The 19,375-nt window shown below is 35.6% G+C and overlaps 1 protein-coding gene across 1 annotated transcript; it reads left to right on the top strand.

Moving 5' to 3' along the window:
* Window positions 1-250: 250 nt before the first annotated feature.
* Window positions 251-19,364, top strand: esyt3 (extended synaptotagmin-like protein 3). The gene is made up of 23 exons (XM_067445004.1): window positions 251-838; window positions 1,809-1,850; window positions 1,988-2,122; window positions 2,233-2,309; window positions 2,439-2,508; window positions 3,655-3,744; window positions 3,842-3,897; window positions 5,723-5,843; window positions 5,947-6,123; window positions 8,548-8,630; window positions 8,721-8,769; window positions 8,928-9,017; window positions 9,223-9,285; window positions 9,406-9,465; window positions 11,636-11,707; window positions 11,821-11,907; window positions 12,081-12,230; window positions 17,118-17,512; window positions 17,781-17,879; window positions 18,012-18,143; window positions 18,233-18,338; window positions 18,441-18,490; window positions 18,616-19,364. The coding sequence occupies exons 1-23, from the start codon at window positions 518-520 to the stop codon at window positions 18,653-18,655; spliced, it is 2,565 nt and encodes an 854-aa protein (XP_067301105.1). The 5' UTR covers window positions 251-517; the 3' UTR covers window positions 18,656-19,364.
* Window positions 19,365-19,375: the final 11 nt, after the last annotated feature.

The following is a 19,375-nucleotide window of genomic DNA, read 5'->3' as shown; positions in this document are numbered from 1 at the left end:
AATTTCTTTATCACGTTTCATGAAATACTGGTTCCCCATATAAATAATAATTGCCTTATAATAAATAAATAAACCCTGCAGTAAATCTCGGCCTCGCACTCTTTATTGGTGTTGTTCGTATACTTCCACGAACATAACTTTGGTTTCGATGCAGATCCTGTCTGTCAACTTACTATGAACCAGATTGTGCTTTTTGTCATACACAGAAAAGGGTGGAATTTAGGCGTGTCTACTCAGAAGCCATGCCAGGTATAAAAAAAACCAATGGATGGGAAACACGGAAGTTCTCAAAACTAACAGAGAGCCTCTACAATCACAGTTGGAGATGAACTAATCGCGACGGGCACCTGTGAGGTGATGATGCTGAGTGAGCGTGTCTCGGTAAATGTTTTGTTTACACTCTCGTTCTGATGGTTGGATTTGATCTGAAGCAGCCAGTGAAAGCAACGATCGATCGATCACAGGCGATGCGTCTCTGATTCTCCAGGCGCTCTAATAACAATCAAACTCAGTCACAATGAGTTCTGCAGTCACTGAGGGTCAAGCCCCCTCCCCCTCTGCTGGAAGTCCAGAGGGACTCAGTGTGACGGATGTCAATCAGATGATCATGGAGTTCCTGATGTTCATGATGAAAGCGATTGTCCTGTGCTATCCCGTGTACCTGACCGGCTCGTTTGGATTCAGCATCAGCTGGATTCTCCTGAGCATGCTCATGTGGACAATGTGGAAAAACAACCGCAGGTGGAAAGATCAGAGGATCGATACAGCCATTGACTTTTTGGAAAACGAGAAGGACGTGATCAGCACTGAACTCAAGGCCATGAACATGCCAGCCTGGGTGGGTGGTCTTCTTGACAGTTTTAACCTACTGACCAGGAAAAATACTAGTTTGAGTGCAGCGTGCAAAATGTGAATTTGTGAGGTGATTCTGAAGATGCAAACATATGCTGGTGGGAAAATACTGTACTGTATTTGTGTATTCGCCTACTGCTTAGTATCCAAACAGTACTGGATGGTATTGAACTGTTTAGGTGTGGCTACTTGTTGTGTTGCTTTGGGAACATTACACACAAAGGTGTCAGCTTGAGGTTTTTCAATTAAAATGCCCAGCCCGTCATACTTTAAAACAGACACTGACACACCCTTTAATATTCTACTAAAGTTAAAATAAATACTATGAATTAATTGGATTATGGTTTATAACCATTTTATTGGACCTGTAAAGTTTAAAATTACAGTTTCCAGTTTTTATATTAGCTACAATTACCCAAATCTAGTTTTAAAGGCTAGTACACCTAAAAATGAAAAAAGAAAAGACGCAAGACTGTCAGATATCAAAGGAATGTTGCTAGTGACTAAAAAAACTTGATGAGACCGTGAAATGAAATAAAAAGTGGCTTAGGAATTATTCTAATTCATATTTCGTAAAAAAAAAAGCTGCGAGGAAAACCTATGGGGAATTTGTTTAATATGGTAAAAATGAATTCATACTGTATAAAAATGACTTGTGTTTTTGATTTTGAAACTGGTGGAGCAACATATTCACTGTAAAAAAGTAAATAAATAAATAAATAATGTCTCCAATTGAAAAATGTTCTAGTGACTGATCACATCAAACATTTTTAATTTGGCCAAATTGAATTTCTGTGAATTGATGCAATTTAATTCACAGAAATTCAATTTGGCCTACTGAAAATTGTAGATGTGATCCGTCACTAGAACATTTTCAATTGGAGACCTGATTTGTTTGTAGTGTTGTTGTGTATTAAATGTCTATTTATTATGTTCCTTATTCTTTGCCCTGATAGATTGATTTTGCAGATGTTGAGAAGGCTTCTTGGGTCAACAAGGTACGATTTGGTCTCAGAAGTTAACTTTCCATGGACATATTTTTGTAGACCTCTTTTTGATCAATATGTCTGCCTGTGGAAGTTTATTTGGATTATTTCTGCCTTAAAAGCGTATGTTTGTTTGTTTCTTGTTGAAGATTCTTCAGCAGGCGTGGCCATTTTTTGGCATGTACATGGAAAAGCTTCTCATTGAAAACATTCAGCCGACCGTAAGATCGTCCAGCACCCATCTGAAGACCTTCACCTTTACTAAAGTGCACATGGGACAGAAGGTATAATTCCACAGTATGAGGCTCTTTGCCCTTAACTGGGAATAGGCCGTGAATCCCCGCTACTGTAACTGTTTCACGTTCATTATAGAGTAGGTGTATTTGTGTTTCAGGCTCCAACTGTTACAGGGGTACGCGTGTACACACATGAGCTGGAAACAAGAGAGGTGATCCTTGACCTCAACATAGTGTAAGCGATGGCATCAAATGCCATTTTGATACTATATTATCATGCTAACCCACATATGACTGTGGTTTGTGGTTTTACTACCATTACTTCCTAAATGTTTTAAAACTCTTTTTCTTTCATCTACTGTAGTTACGACGCTGATGTGGACATTGATGCAGATGTTAAACCAGCCATCAAAGTTGGAGTCAAAGGGCTTCAGGTTAGTGAAGGAATGTAATGAATGTTAAATGCCTTAAGGGCATTTTGTGCATCACGTTTCATGCATCAAGTGTTGACTTTGAGTCAGACAAGGTCACATTTGTGATATACCCTACCATTCAAAAGTTTGGAGTCAGAATACATTTGTTCAAAACAATTGTGCTGCTTAATATTTTTGAGGAAACATTAAAGGTCCCGTTCTTCACGTGTTTTCGAAGCTTTGATTATGTTTACAGTGTGCAATATAACGAGTTCATATTTCGTGTGTAAAAAAACAGTATTTCTTACACAATTTACTTATCTGTACAGCGCTGTTTTCTCTGTCCTAATAACGGCCTGATGATTTCCTTGTTCTATGAAGTCCCTCCTTCAGAAAGACGTAACGAGTTCTGATTGGGCCAGCTGTTGTGATTAGACAGCAGCTTAGCGCACTTTGCCCGGAAAGGTCCCGCCTCTTACCATAACGGGGAGATGCAAGCGCTGAATGCGCGCTCTTCTCCACGTGGGAGAGCAACAAGACCACGCCCCCTATTTTGCGTGTTCTTGTGTGCGGAGGGTTAGTCAAAAAACGGTTCTAGTGACGTCATTACATCCCTGCACTTCCTGCTGTAGTCCAAACCGGCCGTTCGCTGTAGGCTTTGAAAGGGAACTTCTGTTAAATAAAATATCTCGCTTGGCATTGAACTTTGAGCTTTATAATTTTACAGGTATTATTTATGCTCTAACAGCAACATTACACACTAACTAAAGTTTGAAAGATGGAATCGCGAAGGACGGGACCTTTAAATGTACATTTTTCTCTGGATACTTTTAAAGAATAGAAACATTCACTTGAAACAGAAATATGTTGTAACATTATAAATGTCTTTACTGTCACTTTTGATTGATTGAATGTGTCCTTTCTGAATAAAAATATGAATTTCCTTAAAAAAATATTGCTGACCACAAACTTTTTATTAATAACGTACATATTTTTTTTTATAAAGCTCATCCTGCTAAACCCTCAGCCACAATGTTAGAAAAAAATCCAGTTTCAAACTGTACATATGGGGGTTTTGCATCATTTGCTAGTATTTACAGATGCACCAGCATCTAGGACAAAACAAAAATGTCTAACAGCTATTAATGTGTTTCATTTTTTGTTCAGCTTCAGGGGATGCTCCGTGTGATTCTCGAGCCTCTCATTGGCCAGGCACCCCTTGTAGGTGGAGTCACCATGTTTTTCATCCGCCGACCCGTGAGTATGGATATTGCAAGTTTTCAAAGGAAAAAAAAATAGCGAAAGTGTCATGCGTTTATTAGCAAGACATAAACGTTTTAAATTACATTTCCAGGTTCTGCAAATCAATTGGACTGGAATGACTAACCTTTTGGATGGTCCAGGACTAAGGTACGTTCATAGATTTTTTTAATACTTTTTAATTGTTACTCAATAAAATATCTGTAGAACCTTACAAGGTTGAAATGTCCTATATGAAAATCTGTTGTGTGTATGAAAATCTGTCAGAATAATGGGATTATTTTTTGTTGTTGTGTTTTTTTTTTTTGGTAGTTGACTGTTCTCAATACACATTATTTTATTGCATTTCATAATTTAAGCATTTTATTAGTTGCGCTTTAAATTGTGTTTACTTTGTGTTATCTAGCAGTCAACCTTTTAGTAAGAGTAACTCAGTCACATTAAAACTGAAGTGGCTAAACAAACAATGAAAAAAACAAACCCTAAACTAGCTGGCCACTCTACACTCTTGTTCAAAACTGCTTCAGGACATGGAATGTTGTCATACGAGTTTATATATAGAAAACTGTGTATAGCATGAAAGCCTCGTGTGTGGAATTAAGGATATACAGGACGGGTAGTAATAATAAAGATTATAGGTGTTCCTTTTCCAATATGTAATAAATAAGATTAGTGACTATTACCTAATTGTGCTCTTTGTTCCTAGTTTGCAATACAGTGCAGACAAAAGTTTGGACACATTACCATTTGTAATGTTTTTGAAAGAAGTTTCTTCTGCTCATCAAGCCTGCATTTACTTGATCAAAAATACAGTTGTTTTTTTTAAATATTGTGATATATTATTACAATTTAAAATATTTGGTTTTCAATCTATTATACTTTAAATGATCATTTATTTCTGTGATGCAAAGCTGAATTTTCAGGATCGTTACTCCAGTCTTCAGTGTCATATGTGACATCTAGTCTATCACATGATCCTTCAGAATTCATTCTAATATTCTGATTTATTATGAGTGTTGGAAACAGTTCTGCTGCCTAATATATTTGATGATTAAAAGGTTCAAAATAACGGCATTTATTCAAAATAAAAACATATTTTCAAATAATATAAATCTCCTTTACTATCAATTTTTATCAATTGAACAAATCCTTGCTGAATAAAATTGATTTATTTAAGAAAAAGAAAGAAAAGAAAAAAATGACTGACCCCAAATTACTGACCAGTAGTGTATATTGTTGTTACCAAAGATTTCTATTTTAAAAACATTTGCTTCTTTTATTTATTTATTTATTTATTTATTCCTTTTTATTCATCAAAGTATTATAAAAAAGTATCACAGGTTATGAAAAAATATTAAGCAGCAGAACTGTTTCCAACTTTGAAAATGAATCATCATATTACTGAAGGATCATGTGACACTGAAGACTGGAGGAATGATACTGAAAATGCAGCTTTACATCACAGAAATAAATGATCATTTAAAGTATAATAAATTGAAAACCAATTATTTAAAATTGTGATAATATATCACAATATTACATTTTTTCTGTATTTTTGATCAAATAAATGCAGGCTTGATGAGCAGAAGAAACTTCTTTCAAAAACATTACAAATAGTAATGTGTCTATATATATATATATATATATATATATATATATATATATATATATATATATATATATATATATATATATATATATAATACAACATGCTGTCTCAACTCTAAAAATGTATCATTATTAGTACATATTAGGATTTTTTTTTTTTAATAACTCATTCATCTCTAAAACAATCAGAGATTTACCTATATATCTTGCCACCCAGGACATATTTTAACTGGCTGTAAGACTCTTGCAGTTTGAAACATTTAGTAGTAGCAGGCACATTTAATTTAATAATTCATTAATCTCAATAAAATTTAACACATGTGATGTGTAGTCTTCCTCACCATCTGAATCTGTATTTACTCTTTAGTCATATGTCAGAATCAGCCATTGTGGACATCATCGCCTCTCTCATGGTTCTGCCCAATCGCATGTGCATCCCTTTGATTGATCAAGTCAAGGTTGACCAAATGAAGTTTCCTCTTCCTCGGGTAAGTGTGGGAAATATCGGATCCATTATCAAAATCAGCCAAAAAGCTTTTAAGTTTTTGTTTTTAAACTGGAGAATAAGTTACACCGTATGAACATCTTCAGGGTGTTGTACGGGTCCATGTTTTGGAGGCTCGGGATCTTGTAGCAAAGGACACGCACATGATGGGACTAGTTAAGGGCAAATCAGATCCATATACTGTCCTGAGGGTCGGAAACAAGCAATTCAAAACTAAGACCATCAAAGAAAATTTGAACCCACGCTGGAATGAAGTTTATGAGGTAATTATGAGCAGTCCTCAATCTCTCTGTATAATATGCAAGGCCCATTCCACCGCATTGGGGCCATTTGCTTGTTGTAAGTTTTTCAAGTAAAAATAAATAAATATACATTTTGTAAACAAAATATATGTATTGGTCCATTTCAGGTGGAAGATGGATGAGTTTTTCTCAGTCTTGTTATTAAAACTCGTGTGTCTTTTGAAAAGCATGTTCACATAAAAACATATCAACTAATTCCTTTGTTTTCCTATTGTAGGTTTTTAGGTTTCGTGTTCAAATCATTTGAATTTGTCATTAAAAAAAACCCACACAAGTTCTATTATATGCACGCAAGGTGCCTTTTTTTCCCTTTTAAAGAAAACTCAAACCACCATTTTTATCAAATTTATTATTAAGCATAGATGATGGACCAAACATCATTTAAATAGTGGTTTAACTTTAGTTTATTTATATGTTTAGGGGAAAAAATAGTAACAGGAATGAAACTGGGGAAGAGGAAATGAACAGCGGGTAAAAGGAATGACATTTGGTAACCGGATTATGTGTCCACATTTGTATACAGGTTTGACTACACTTACCTCACTGGCAAAAAGGATTATAAATTGGCCAAATCATGTTTCTATTTAAATTAGTGTTTTGCACAGGTTTATAACATATAAGTAACAAAAAATAATACTTAATGAGAACATATCATTAACTTGGTAGAAAAACAATGGAAGTCTATGAGATGCCCTCACTAATATAGTAAAACGTGTGTGAGTGTTTTGTACATACTTAAAGGGTTCGTTCACCAAAAAATGAAATTTCTTTAATTAATGACTCACCCCGATGCCATTTCACACCCGTAAGACCTCCGTTCATCCTCGGAACACAGTTTAAGATATTTTAGATTTAGTCCAAGGGCTTTCTGTTCTTTGAATGTATGTGTATGCCCACTTGCTGTCAACGTCCAGAAGTTAATGAAAACATCATCAAAGTATTCCATATGTGACATCAGTTGGTTAGTTAGACTCTTTTGAAGCGTCGATAGTACATTTTGGTCCAGAAATAACAAAAAATGTGACTTTATTCAGCATTGTCTACTCTGTTTATCATCGGAACACAGTTTAAGATATTTTATAATTTAGTCCGAGATCATATGCAGTCAATGCCCACTTTACTGTCCATGTCCAGAAATGGAATAAAAACATCCCCAAAGTAAGTGCATATGTGACATCAGTTGGTTAATTAGAATCTCTTTAAGCATCGAAAATACATTTTGGTCCAAATTTAAAAACTATGATTTTATTCAACATTGTCTTCTCTTCCGCGTTCCTCCAAAAAGATTAAAGCGGTGTGAATCGATCAATGATTTCGGGTCGCCAATTTTACGTGATTTCAGCAGTTTGGCGGTTTGACGCGATCCGAACTGCTGAAATCACGTGACATTGGTGACCCGAAGCATTGATCGATTCACTGATTCACTGATTCATTAACCGTTTTGAAAGGACAATGCTGAATAAATTCATAGTTTTTGATATTTTTGGACCAAAATGTATTTTCGATGCTTGAATTTAATTTTTGGGTGAACTAACCCTTTAAACTTTCACCATATCCGGTCGGCAAAACTCAAACACATCTTCCCTTTTTAAGAATGACTTCAGTGCCGTTCTTTTCTCAGAGAAAAAATTAATTCCAAGTCTTCCAGAGTAGCGGTCAAAGCTGATTCGAAAGACCGCCGTTTTCCAGTTTCTGTGTTTCTGTTTTCTAGTAGTATGCAAGCGCAACTCGGCCGTCATTATGTTAAGCCCCACCCACCGACTATACACGATGTGATTGGCCCGACCAGAGTTTGGGTTTTACAGCTCAGAAGTGTATTGAGAGTTGCTAGACGACACTCGTGGCAGATTAGACTTGCTGCCGCTAGGATGCGTCTAGATTTCTAGGCTAACAGTCTCATCAAACAGAAAAGAAAATGAGACCACGTATTTTAGATCTTCAAAAAACAAATGGATTTTTTTTAAATGCACATTTTATTCATGTCCCCAGGTTATATATACCGGGTACTATAGATTTATTTTGGGGAAAAAATATAATAAAGCAGAGATGGGATATGGAGGCACACAACAATAGAAAAAAAATGTATGAAGGATGTTTATCATTATATTTAATGTTAAAATGTGGCTTTAGAGAGTGGGGACAGTTAACATTTTTTCAGTGTTTAGGTAGTTTTATTAATGTTTTAAATGATATATTTTACATTTGCAGTTAGATTAATGTGCAGAAATAATAATAAAATGTATTTTTGAGTTAATTTACATTCGTATTTGTACATTTAATGTCCTGGGGAAAGAAATAGTTCCCATTCAGTGGAATGGCTCAGAGGTCATTTCAGATAGAAATAGGAAATGTAAAGAGATCTCATTAATATTTTATTTTTATTAGTTTGTCATCCATGAAGCTCCTGGACAGGAGCTGGAAGTGGAACTTTATGATGAAGACACTGATGCGGATGACTTTTTGGGCAGGTAATGCTGATGATTATCTTCAGATGTTCATAGTCTTTATTTAACCCATTCTATGTGATTGAGTGTGAGATTTTGGATTGTCTGCCACAGGTTCAGTTTGGATTGTGGGGATGTGAGAAAAGACAGAGAGATAGATGAGGTGAGCTTTAGAAAGATCAGAATCATAGTGCTCCTTTAGTTGATTGAAAAGAGAAAAAATAATTGTTTATAGTTCTCTGTATATTGACAAAAAATTCTAAAATATACCATGATATAATCAAGTTTTGTTGTTCACCAAATTCTGAATTTGATTTTCAGTGGTACACTCTGGAGGACATTGAGAGTGGTCAGATACATATGAAATTGCAGTGGTTTTCTTTGCTCTCAAACCCAGAACTACTGAAGGAGGTAAGCTTGTATTTACTGCATTTATTATAGTTACCTTGCTGTATTAATCTGGTTACTCCGTCATATGGTTAAAACATGTGCCGTGATTAAGTGGTGTATTTTCTAACAAAATATGTGTTACGTAAATATCTAAAACTATTGTCTGGATCAAATTTAAGGTTCTTTTCATACGTTTTGTTCTATTTTGTTCATGTTCACTTTTCAGACCAGTGATGGGCTCGCTTGTGCCATGCTGGCAGTGTATCTGGATAGTGCCTCCAATCTGCCTGTGAGTAAACTTATACAATGAGAGCACTTCTAAAAGACTGCCCGCCTATCACAACACAAACACAGCATGTAAGAACAAGTGTGATTAAATGATATTTTTGTCAATTTTCTTTGACTTCAGAAAGACCAACATGAATTCACACATAATGAGAAGCATGGAAAACAACCCAAAGTGGCTCGGGTAAGAAATTGCCTCAACTCCTTTATCATACACAGTTTGCAGTCATTTCTTAGTTTATTTAAAGGGGCGGTTCCGTGTTTTTTTTTCTAGGCCTGGTTGTGTTTATGGGAAGCAGTATAACATGTCTTAATACTTCTTTTTTTTGTACGCCGTATTTTTCTTATATTTTACCTTTATTCCACATCGCTGTCTCCACTGTCCTTTGAACGGCTCGTTTGCTTCCTGCTTCTATAAAGCCCATCCCTCCGAGAAACGCAATGGTCTTAGATTGGTTAGATGGCCAAATGTAGTTCCATGTATTTTTATTGGCTGAAGTGCCAAGCATAGGTTGCCGGAAACACCACGCCCCTTAGCATCCAGACAGAAGTCCCATCTGGGGCAGTGTTTATGTTAATAGCAAGGGTTTATGATGTCACCAACCTGGGAAAGAAGCTCGCTGGTAGTCCAAACTGGTCGTTTTTGTAGGTAATATACTTTCATAACTTTAAAAGACAATATCTCCGTTTGTATAGAACTTTCAATGCTGTATCTTTGCAGATACTGTTTATGCTCAAGCAGCAACATTACACACTAACTACAGTTAAACAAGTGAAATCGCATACAACCACCCCTTTAATACATTTTAATTTCATCCACTATTCATTCCTACTATAGGTAGGAATCTACCTTTAAGCTTCTCAGAATGAATCCAGACACAGCTACATAAATGGACACAATTTACAGATAGGCTTAATGGAATAATGCAAATGTTGTCATCATTTACTCCCCCTTGTGTTGTTACAAACCTGTATGCTGTTATTTCAGTGGAAGATAAATATAGTTTTAAAAATAAAATAAAAACTATGTTTTATGGTGATCAGCTCCAAAAAAGGTTTCATAAAATAACGCTTCTGAAACCAGAATTAAGTTTTTTTTTTTTTTTTTTTTTTTGTGAAGAACATTTTTCCTTAATTTTGCCCTTTATGACAGTGAGTAAATGATGACCAAATTAAAATTTTCTGGCATTTTTTGGATGGTATATTCTTTTAAGCCTTTCTAAAAAGTCTGTTTATTAGGCTTCTTCATGAACAAGGGGGAAACATTTATTTATTTATTTTTTTTTTGGCCCAAAATGCTAGATGTTTAGGTATTTCACTCCTGTTCCATCTCATGTGTTTGGAATGCGACCTCCTGCCATCTTGTACTGAATAGAGAGCATTCCAGAGATTATATCATATCATTTCAACTGTGAGCATGATAAAGTCAAGGCACAGGTTTTCATTTCTTCATAATTGTTACAACCTGTTAAGCTGGTTTCCACCAGTGGCTCAACTATGGAAATGATCACGTTAACCACATACACATCATGCAAATCAAAAGAGCTTTTTCATAGTCTAGTTCTTGATGTGAGTTTAATTATCATAATATCACCTCATTGTCAGTGGATCACAAACCTATTATTTTGACATTTGTCCGGTTTTTATATTTATATAGTGGAGTAATCTACTGGTTAGGACTTAGAAATGAAAAAGTATTCCTGCACACATTTTCTGAATTCTTTCTTCAGTCAAAAAAACAGTCTCACCTGACACATTTTTACACTAATGTGCCTTATTGTTTGAATATATCAATTCCAATGATTGGCACCAAACATATGAAAATCTGTGTTAGATTTGTAAAAATCTTTATCTAGCAATCACAACAACTGGAATGTTCAAATAAAAGTCATGGGAATTCATTGTTGGAAAAAGTAAGGGAACCATAACTATGTGCATGACTTTAAAGGGTTAGTTCAACAAATGAATCCCGTTATTTACTCACCCTCAAGTCATCCTAGGTGTTTATGACATTCTTCTTTCAGTCGAATACAATCAGATTTTAATTAAAAATACCCAACTTATCTTACAAATACCCAATGATTTGGTTCAGGAGGGCTTTATTAACCCCCGTACACTCTCAGAAAAAAAGGTACACTGCTGTCACTGGGGTGGTACCCTAAGGTACAAAAGTGAAAAGGTACATCTTTGTATCCTACTCACCCCTAAATGGTATATATTAGTACATTAAAAGGCACATATCAGTACTTAAGAGTATAAATTAGTACCTTAAAAGTATATAGTAGTACCTTTTCGGTTTTGTAACTAACCCTTTAATGTGCTTTATTTAAAACTGTGTCCATTTTTAATTTCAGCTCACCAGAAGAACTAATGAACCCAACTCATATGTAGAGTTTTCCATTGATAAGCAAAGTCAAAAAACCAAGGTATTTAACTTCTTTGGAACATAATTCTAATGTCAATCCCCCTCTGTTTTTCCTTTTTTAAACATAGTGGGTCAGATATTTAGAAGCAGGCGTGTTTTTATTTGTTTTGACAGACTGTGTTCGGCACAAAAGACCCGACTTATGATGAATGCTTCACATTCTTTGTGCACAGTGTGAAAAACCAAGTGTTGAATCTTGAGGTAAGAATTTTAAGTCTTAAAATCATAGCCCATTTTACAATATTAAAATAGACTGAATGATTCTTTTTCTTCAAAACAAAAGGCCCGATAAATATAACAAACATCAGAAATTCATAGAATTACATAATATATAGAAAATAAATCTAAATCTCTCTTTTACCCTGTGGCCTCAGATAAAGGAACATGAGAAGAAATCATCACTGGGCAAGTTTACTCTGCCATTGGTCCGGCTGCTCAATGTTTCTGACATGACAATGGACCAGCGATTTCAGCTTGAGCGCTCTGGGGCCAATAGCCAGATCAAGATGAAAGCTATTCTCAGGGTGAGTGAGTATATAGAAAATAAAGCAGCTGTTGTGTACTTTCTTTCTTGAGCACCTGGATGTTACAAGCCCAAACACAGTACTAACATTGTAATTCAAAACAAATTAAAGCTGCGAGCAGCGATGACGGGCCCAAGCCGGTGGCACCACCACCCCGGTGGCTTCAGGCAAATTGTGCAAGACAGGCAATATGCATTTAAACAGGAGAGTATTTTAAAATCGCTCAAATATGCCACATTTACCGCAGCAGCTGGTGCCGCTATGACCACAAGCCACACCCATGATGGAATTTAAATATAGATGAATTCTAATGTAATATGATATAATAGGTAATTTTCAAATATGTGCAAAGTTATCTTTTGCAGCACAAAATTTTGTAAGTCCAGAAGGCCAGTATTTAATTCATGGTCTTTTTATTTTATTAACACAATTGTTAAACGAATTATATAAAACTATATTGTTAGTGCCCTACAAATGAAGTTGGATTCACCACATTAACTGCAGCAGTTGGTGCTGCTATGACTACGAACCACAACAGTCACATCTATGAGATCAATTCAATTTAATGAATCAGTTTCATGTCACATCAATTTTAAATGAGCGCAGAATACCGTCCGAATGGTGATATTGTATTATCCTAACACTTCTCTACATGTGTTTTTGACCTACCTTAGCTGTTTACAATCTTATGCAATTAAGCATGCTTTCATTTCAATATTTGTAGCATCCAATAAAAAATGTTAATTACAAAATTACCAATTGGAGCCAAATCACAGAAACTGCAGCAATGATTTTAATATTAGTGTCAGGTAAGAGTAAGATGCACGTCTAAATTTTATGGATGTTTATTATAAACTTTATTATAAAATTTACTTAGACTGACTGGGTAAACCCAGCCTGATCTGCCAGCGATTTGACTTCGCCCTGCAAAACAGTCTGAAAACCTGTACATTCATTTCTACTGCTTCTGTTACACTTTTGCGGGAACAAATCACAGACTAACTTATTCACCTGGCACGCTATTGGCGAGTTTAGTAGTCTGTTTAGTTGACTATCCAATTGCATACAGAGTCATTCAAATAATGCTCATTGATCAAATATTAAATTGAGCTTGGTCTGGTGATACCCAGACAACTTATAAACTAGAAAATCATGTGAAATTTACTTTTTAAATCAATTTGATTTTTATCAGTAAATAATTAATTTTAAGACATGTGTCTTTTCAAAAACAGAATGACCTTCTGTAAAGCCCATGTATAGAAAACACGCGCGCGCGCGCGCGCGCACACACACACACACACACACACACACACACACACACACACACACACACACACACACACACAATTTCAAGCATGCTAAGTCTTAAAAACACCCCAAAAAATAATTAAAATGACACTTTGCCATAGCAACAGTTTATAAAATATCAGGAATCCATTCGTATGTCTATATCTGTCATGTTTTCACATTATACTGATGAAGTTTGAAGTAAATCGGGTGAAAGTAAGACAGTGATTTAATTTTTTTTCAAAAAGTGACACATCCTGCTGCCAGTTGGTGGCGCTATAACTTTGACTGAATATTGGAATGTAGATGTCTTCAGGCCAGGACTCTTGTCAAACATGTGAAGTTTGAGGCAGATCGGACAATGTATGCCTGAGGTACAACAAATTCCTGTGTCATGGCGAAACATCAACATTTGTGAGGCCGCCACGGACACACCCTTCAGGGAAAACTCAAGATCTTCCCAATTTAACGCCACAAAGGCCTGCAAATACGATGTTGATATGATTAAATCTCTAGGAGGAGTTTGTTAAAATACAACGTCTGGCAATGGCAAAAACTGCACCAATTTACCAAAGAAAATTCAAAATATCTCACTTCCTGTTGGTTTTTCAGATTTGGCGCCTTGGGTCTTTTTTGTAGGAAATGGGCTGTCGAATGCGTCTACCGAATTTTCATACTCATACATGAAACATAGTGCGAATGACGCTTAATTAAAATTTTGTAGGTGGCGCTATCGAACCATTTTGCCACACCTAATTCTGAAACCCATATCAGATGTATGTTTTCACCACTTCTGATGCGTGTGCAAAGTTTCATGAGTTTTCATGCGTGTTTAGGCCCTCAAAAATGTAATTCATTTGGGAAAAGAAAAATGATGGTTTTAGCAATTACAATAAGGTCCTCACACCTTAAGCCCTAAATATCTGAGTTCCTGTTCGTCGGAGCTAATGACTGTAAATTAGAAAGTTGTTCGGCTCAAAGAGAACAATATATATACAGAGTTTGGTGACTGAAGATAAAACTAACCCCCCCACTTTTGACAAAAGATTGCATTACTTTTGTTAAAAGATGGCGCTACTGAGCTCCTCCACCATGCCCGTTTTTAAGTCTTTGCCCATATCTACTGGACAGCATGTCTGATGTGTGTGTTGAGTTTCATGTAATTTGAAGCATTTTAAGAGTCTCAAAAGGAGCAAAAAAGAATGTTATAGTTTGATGTGTTGCCGTGGCAACAGTATTTACAATATCAGGAAGTGCTTACCAGCTTTATATCTGCTATGGTTTGACATTATACTGATGAAGTTTAAAGTAAATCGGGTAAAAATAAGATGGTGATTTCAAAGCATTTTGAAAGTGACACACTTCCTGCTGCCAGTTGGTGGCGCTATAACTTTGACTCACAAAAGTCATATCCATGTGATCAGCCTCTTACAACGAACACACAGCTGAAGTTTCATCAAAATGAATTAATGAATGCAGAAGTTATAACACACTTCCTGTTTCCCTTTTCTCGCCATAAATTCGTCTCCTCGCCACAGCCTAACCGTTAGAGATATCAAAAAGTTGCTCGCAATTTGGCATCCTCAGTGTCTTGACTTCATGCTGACCGAGTTTGGTGCTGATCGGGTGAATCGTCTAGGAGGAGTATCGCAAATTCCAGAGCATGCGTTTTCCGAACAACCCATAATAGCTCACTTCCTGTTGGGCTGACACATAACTTAGAGCACGAAAGTTGTTTGGCCCAATGAGCTCTATATGTGTACCGAGTTTCATACATGTGCGTGCAAGTGTGTTTGATTTATAGACCATGTTTTCAGACCCCACTTTAGGGGGCGCTGTCGAGCCCCCCTGCCACGCCCAGGTACCAGCCTCAGCCCGGCCCTGATGGCCGCAGATTCCGATGTGTGTGCAAAGTTTCAAGAGTTTTCGAGCATGATAAGGGCCCCGAAAGTGCCCGAATAGTCGAAAAAGCAAAATTGTCCTTAGAAGAACAATAGGGCTCTGCGCCCTTTCAGGGCTTGGGCCCTAAATAATTTGTTTTTGCAACAAAAATATTTTTTTATACAATTTGTATACATAACTTGATATACTTTAAATAGATATGAATTAACCACAGTAGTATGTCCATGTTTATTAATTATTATTAACCTAGGTTAATAAAATGGGTATTTAAATTGTTGTTCAGTGTTAGTTCACAATTTAGTTAACCAATTTTAACAAATTGAAAGTGTTACCATTATATGTGCTATTCGGTAATTCCTACAATACATGGTTGGCATAAACAATGTTTATCTTTGTAGAAAGTGAACCTATTTTAGTTCCTTTTTATGTTTTTAGTATGGTTTTCTAGGATAAGTGTGTCAAACATCTTGGCCTTGTTGACATCTGCCTATCTTGGCTATCTTTTACTGAGTAATTGATGACTTTTGCAGTTTGATTAACCAGCCTTCGGCCTCAACAATTTAATATATAGGAGATATTATTCCTCCTACATTATAAATGTTGATAAGCCTATTTATTTTAATATATTGCCATCCACAACCCAGTCAGAAGTTTGACTCACAGCTAAACAGTTTAGAACCACTGAAGGACAGTAAAAAGACTCTTAAAAATGAAAATTCTCTCATTTACTCACCCTGATGCCCTCCTAGATGTATATGACTTTCTTTCTTTAAATAAACGAAATTCGATTTTTAGAAAGATAACCCAATAGCTGTGAGTGTATCTAATGTAAAGTGGATAGGCCCCTCAAAGTTGACACTTCAAAAACTATACAAAACAAACATGGCAGAAATCAATACACCCCTAATTGATGAATATATGTCTTCTTAAAGGTTTGTTTACCCAAAAATAAAAATTCGGTCATTAATTACTCCCTCATGTTGTTCGATGGCCGTTAGACCGGGCTGTTAAAACGCGAAAAGCGAAGCTTGAATTTACGGGTATGTCCCTCTTTGACTAATGTACTGTCAAGATGGATGAGCAACATGGCGACTGGCATTCGAATCCCTCTCTCATATGTATTTTTAATGGCATATTATAAACATACGAGAATATTTATTACTTGAAAGAAGTAAATATACATCAATGAGCACATATATTTTTGAAAGAACTAAGTGTTTTTAGCTAAGAATAAACTAAAAAAGTTACACAGTGTAGCTTTAAATGAAATGAAATGACTAATTTTTATACTATAAACCATCGCTTTGGCCATGTTCGCTTGATGTAAATATCAATAAATGTAAAAGTGTTGTGAAATTCACATCACTTTTCTCTTCATGTTTGTTTTGCATGTTTTTTGAAATGTCAACTTTGAGATGCTTATTCACTTGCATTATATGAAATCAAATAGATAAATGTTCAAAAAAATCTATCTGTGTTTGTCTGAAGAAAGCAAGCTAGCCATATACATGGATGGCATTAGAGTAAATGAGAAGATCATTTTCGTCTTTGGGTGGAGTATCCCCCTAAAGAAAGGATTTGATGTAAATAAGGTTCCATTGTATAAATATATATTCTATTGTATATTAACAGATGAATTGAATTGAATATCTTATGTAAAATATTTAACATTGACTTCACACCTTTCACTTCAATTAGATCCTTACATTGGAGAAACGGGAACCAAAGGTTGTCACTCCACCAGCTCAGGATAAAGCAAAAGCCTCATCGACTCAAACTCACCCTGTGGCTCCAACTCCAGTTCCTGCTCAACCCACACAGAGCAACCTGAAAGAAAATGTGCCCGTTTCATCTGTCCCACTTTCCAGAACACAGACTGTCCCTGCCCCTATTCCATCTACAGCCATCTCCTCTAATGAACTGCAAGCAGAGTATGCCCCCTATCGACGAAGCACTTTCGTGGGCACAGAGGCGCTGCGTTCGACCCCGTCCACCCCCAGTCAGATGCGTCGCTACGATTCCCACAGCCTGTTGTCAGATAACTCAATAGCTTCTTCTCGCTTTGATCTAACAGAGAATGTTCCTTATCCAGAGTATGTACAATATGGTGCCACTTATTTTTTATCTATATTGCGCTTAATACAGATTGTTTCAAAGCAGCTTCACCATAATAAAAACAGTGTCAATGTTGCAAAGCTCAATTTAACTATAAATCAGCACTACAGAAGACAATATTATCTTTATTCAGCTCAAGTCAATACAGTGCTGATTCATATCAGTTCAATAACAGTTGAATAACTGAATGTTTTGTACTACAAAAAACTTCAGATTTCACCAATGAGTTTATATGTTAATTTAAAGGGCCATCTTGAATCACCAGGGCAGCTTTGGGCAGATCCAACTCACATTGCGTTATGCCACCTTAAGGAAGCGGCTCATCGTGATGGTGAACAGCTGCAAGTGAGACTCCTTTATCTCTTTTCTTATTTTTTTTTTTTTACATGTATACCTTATAATTATTTTACCACACAGCTGAAAGAATCAACTCTTTTGAAGAATCAAAAACTATTCACTTTCTTCATGGCTCCGTAGGGATCTGTTCTCCTTCAGCGAGAGTGGCTCTGATACTTACGTGCGCATGTATCTGCTGCCTGATCAGACGTGGAAACACCGCAAGCGCACTCCGGTTAAAAAGAAGAACGTGAACCCTGTCTTCAATGAGATGTTAGAGCCATTTTTTCACTTGTCGATTTTTTTAAAATTATTATTATTAATTGATGTTCTAAAGATCTCTAAATATCTCTTCGTCTCAGATTTGAGTTTTCCGTGTCACCGGAGGAAGCAAGAACCAGAAAGTTGGACGTCGCAGTAAAAAACAATAGAATGCTACACAAAAGAGAGCGAAAGGAGATTGGAATGGTAAGTAGATGAAGAATGTGGATTGATATGGATATACAGGGCAGCGGTAGACTTAAAGCATTATATGTTGAATTTAAACATTTTATTTGTATTTTTCAAAAGGTTTTGATTGATATGTCTGAAATAGATCTGATGAAAGGCTCCACAGAATGGTAAGGACAGCAAATTTGGTCAACTACATTTTTTTGTGACATTAACTTATATTGCACAGCTTTTCTTTTATTTATAGTTTAAGTAACAGATGATTCATGTGTATGTATCAATTTTTCTCAAACAGGTATGAACTCACCCTCCCTGGGCTAAAGAAGACAAACTAGCAAAACGGAGGTCAACTAGAGACAAAATAACTTGGCAAATGTTTTTTATTTATCTTATATTATTTTGTTTCTTTTGCTGAAAGCTACCCAAATGTGAGAGAGATTAAGCACTTTGACGTTGACCTTTTAGGTGATTGGAATACATAATTCCTAATTCTACACAATAGTTCCTCTTTATTGCACATGTTGAACACACAGTATACTGTTGGATCCAATTCTATACCTTTTCCACCATATATTTTTACATTCATACATTGAGTTTTATACATTTGCAGTCTTTTTTTGTGTGAGTGACAGGTTATGTGGTTTTTAGTCTTATTTCATTTTTCTGTCCCAAGTCTTTAAAACAGGGTTAGGGTTTTTTTGTTGTTGTTGTTGTTGTTGCTTTGTGCTTTTATTAGCATTTTTTTTACATAGATAAATACTAGTATGAACTCACGGAATGGTAGCAAAACCTCTTGAATTTCTGAATTTATAGAGACAAATATGATTTTAACTTTTATTTTATGCTTTTATTTTAAAAAGCATGAAGTATAATTTTTGGTTGTTACAATGGAATTAAAAATTCCCTAAGATTTTTTCCAATCTAATTGTGTCTCTACTTTCTGCTCAAGTAAGAAAATATAACTATATTGATTTATTTTTATATTTGTAACTATGATGTAGAAAAGCAAACATGTATGTGAATTGTGCATATAAACTTTTTTGAAGGCCAAAAGT

The sequence above is a fragment of the Pseudorasbora parva genome, chromosome 5 (assembly GCF_024679245.1).
Source record: "Pseudorasbora parva isolate DD20220531a chromosome 5, ASM2467924v1, whole genome shotgun sequence".
NCBI classification, from domain to species: Eukaryota; Metazoa; Chordata; class Actinopteri; order Cypriniformes; family Gobionidae; genus Pseudorasbora; species Pseudorasbora parva.
Note: the sequence above shows the minus strand (reverse complement) of the source record. Positions and strands in the feature narration are given on the sequence as shown.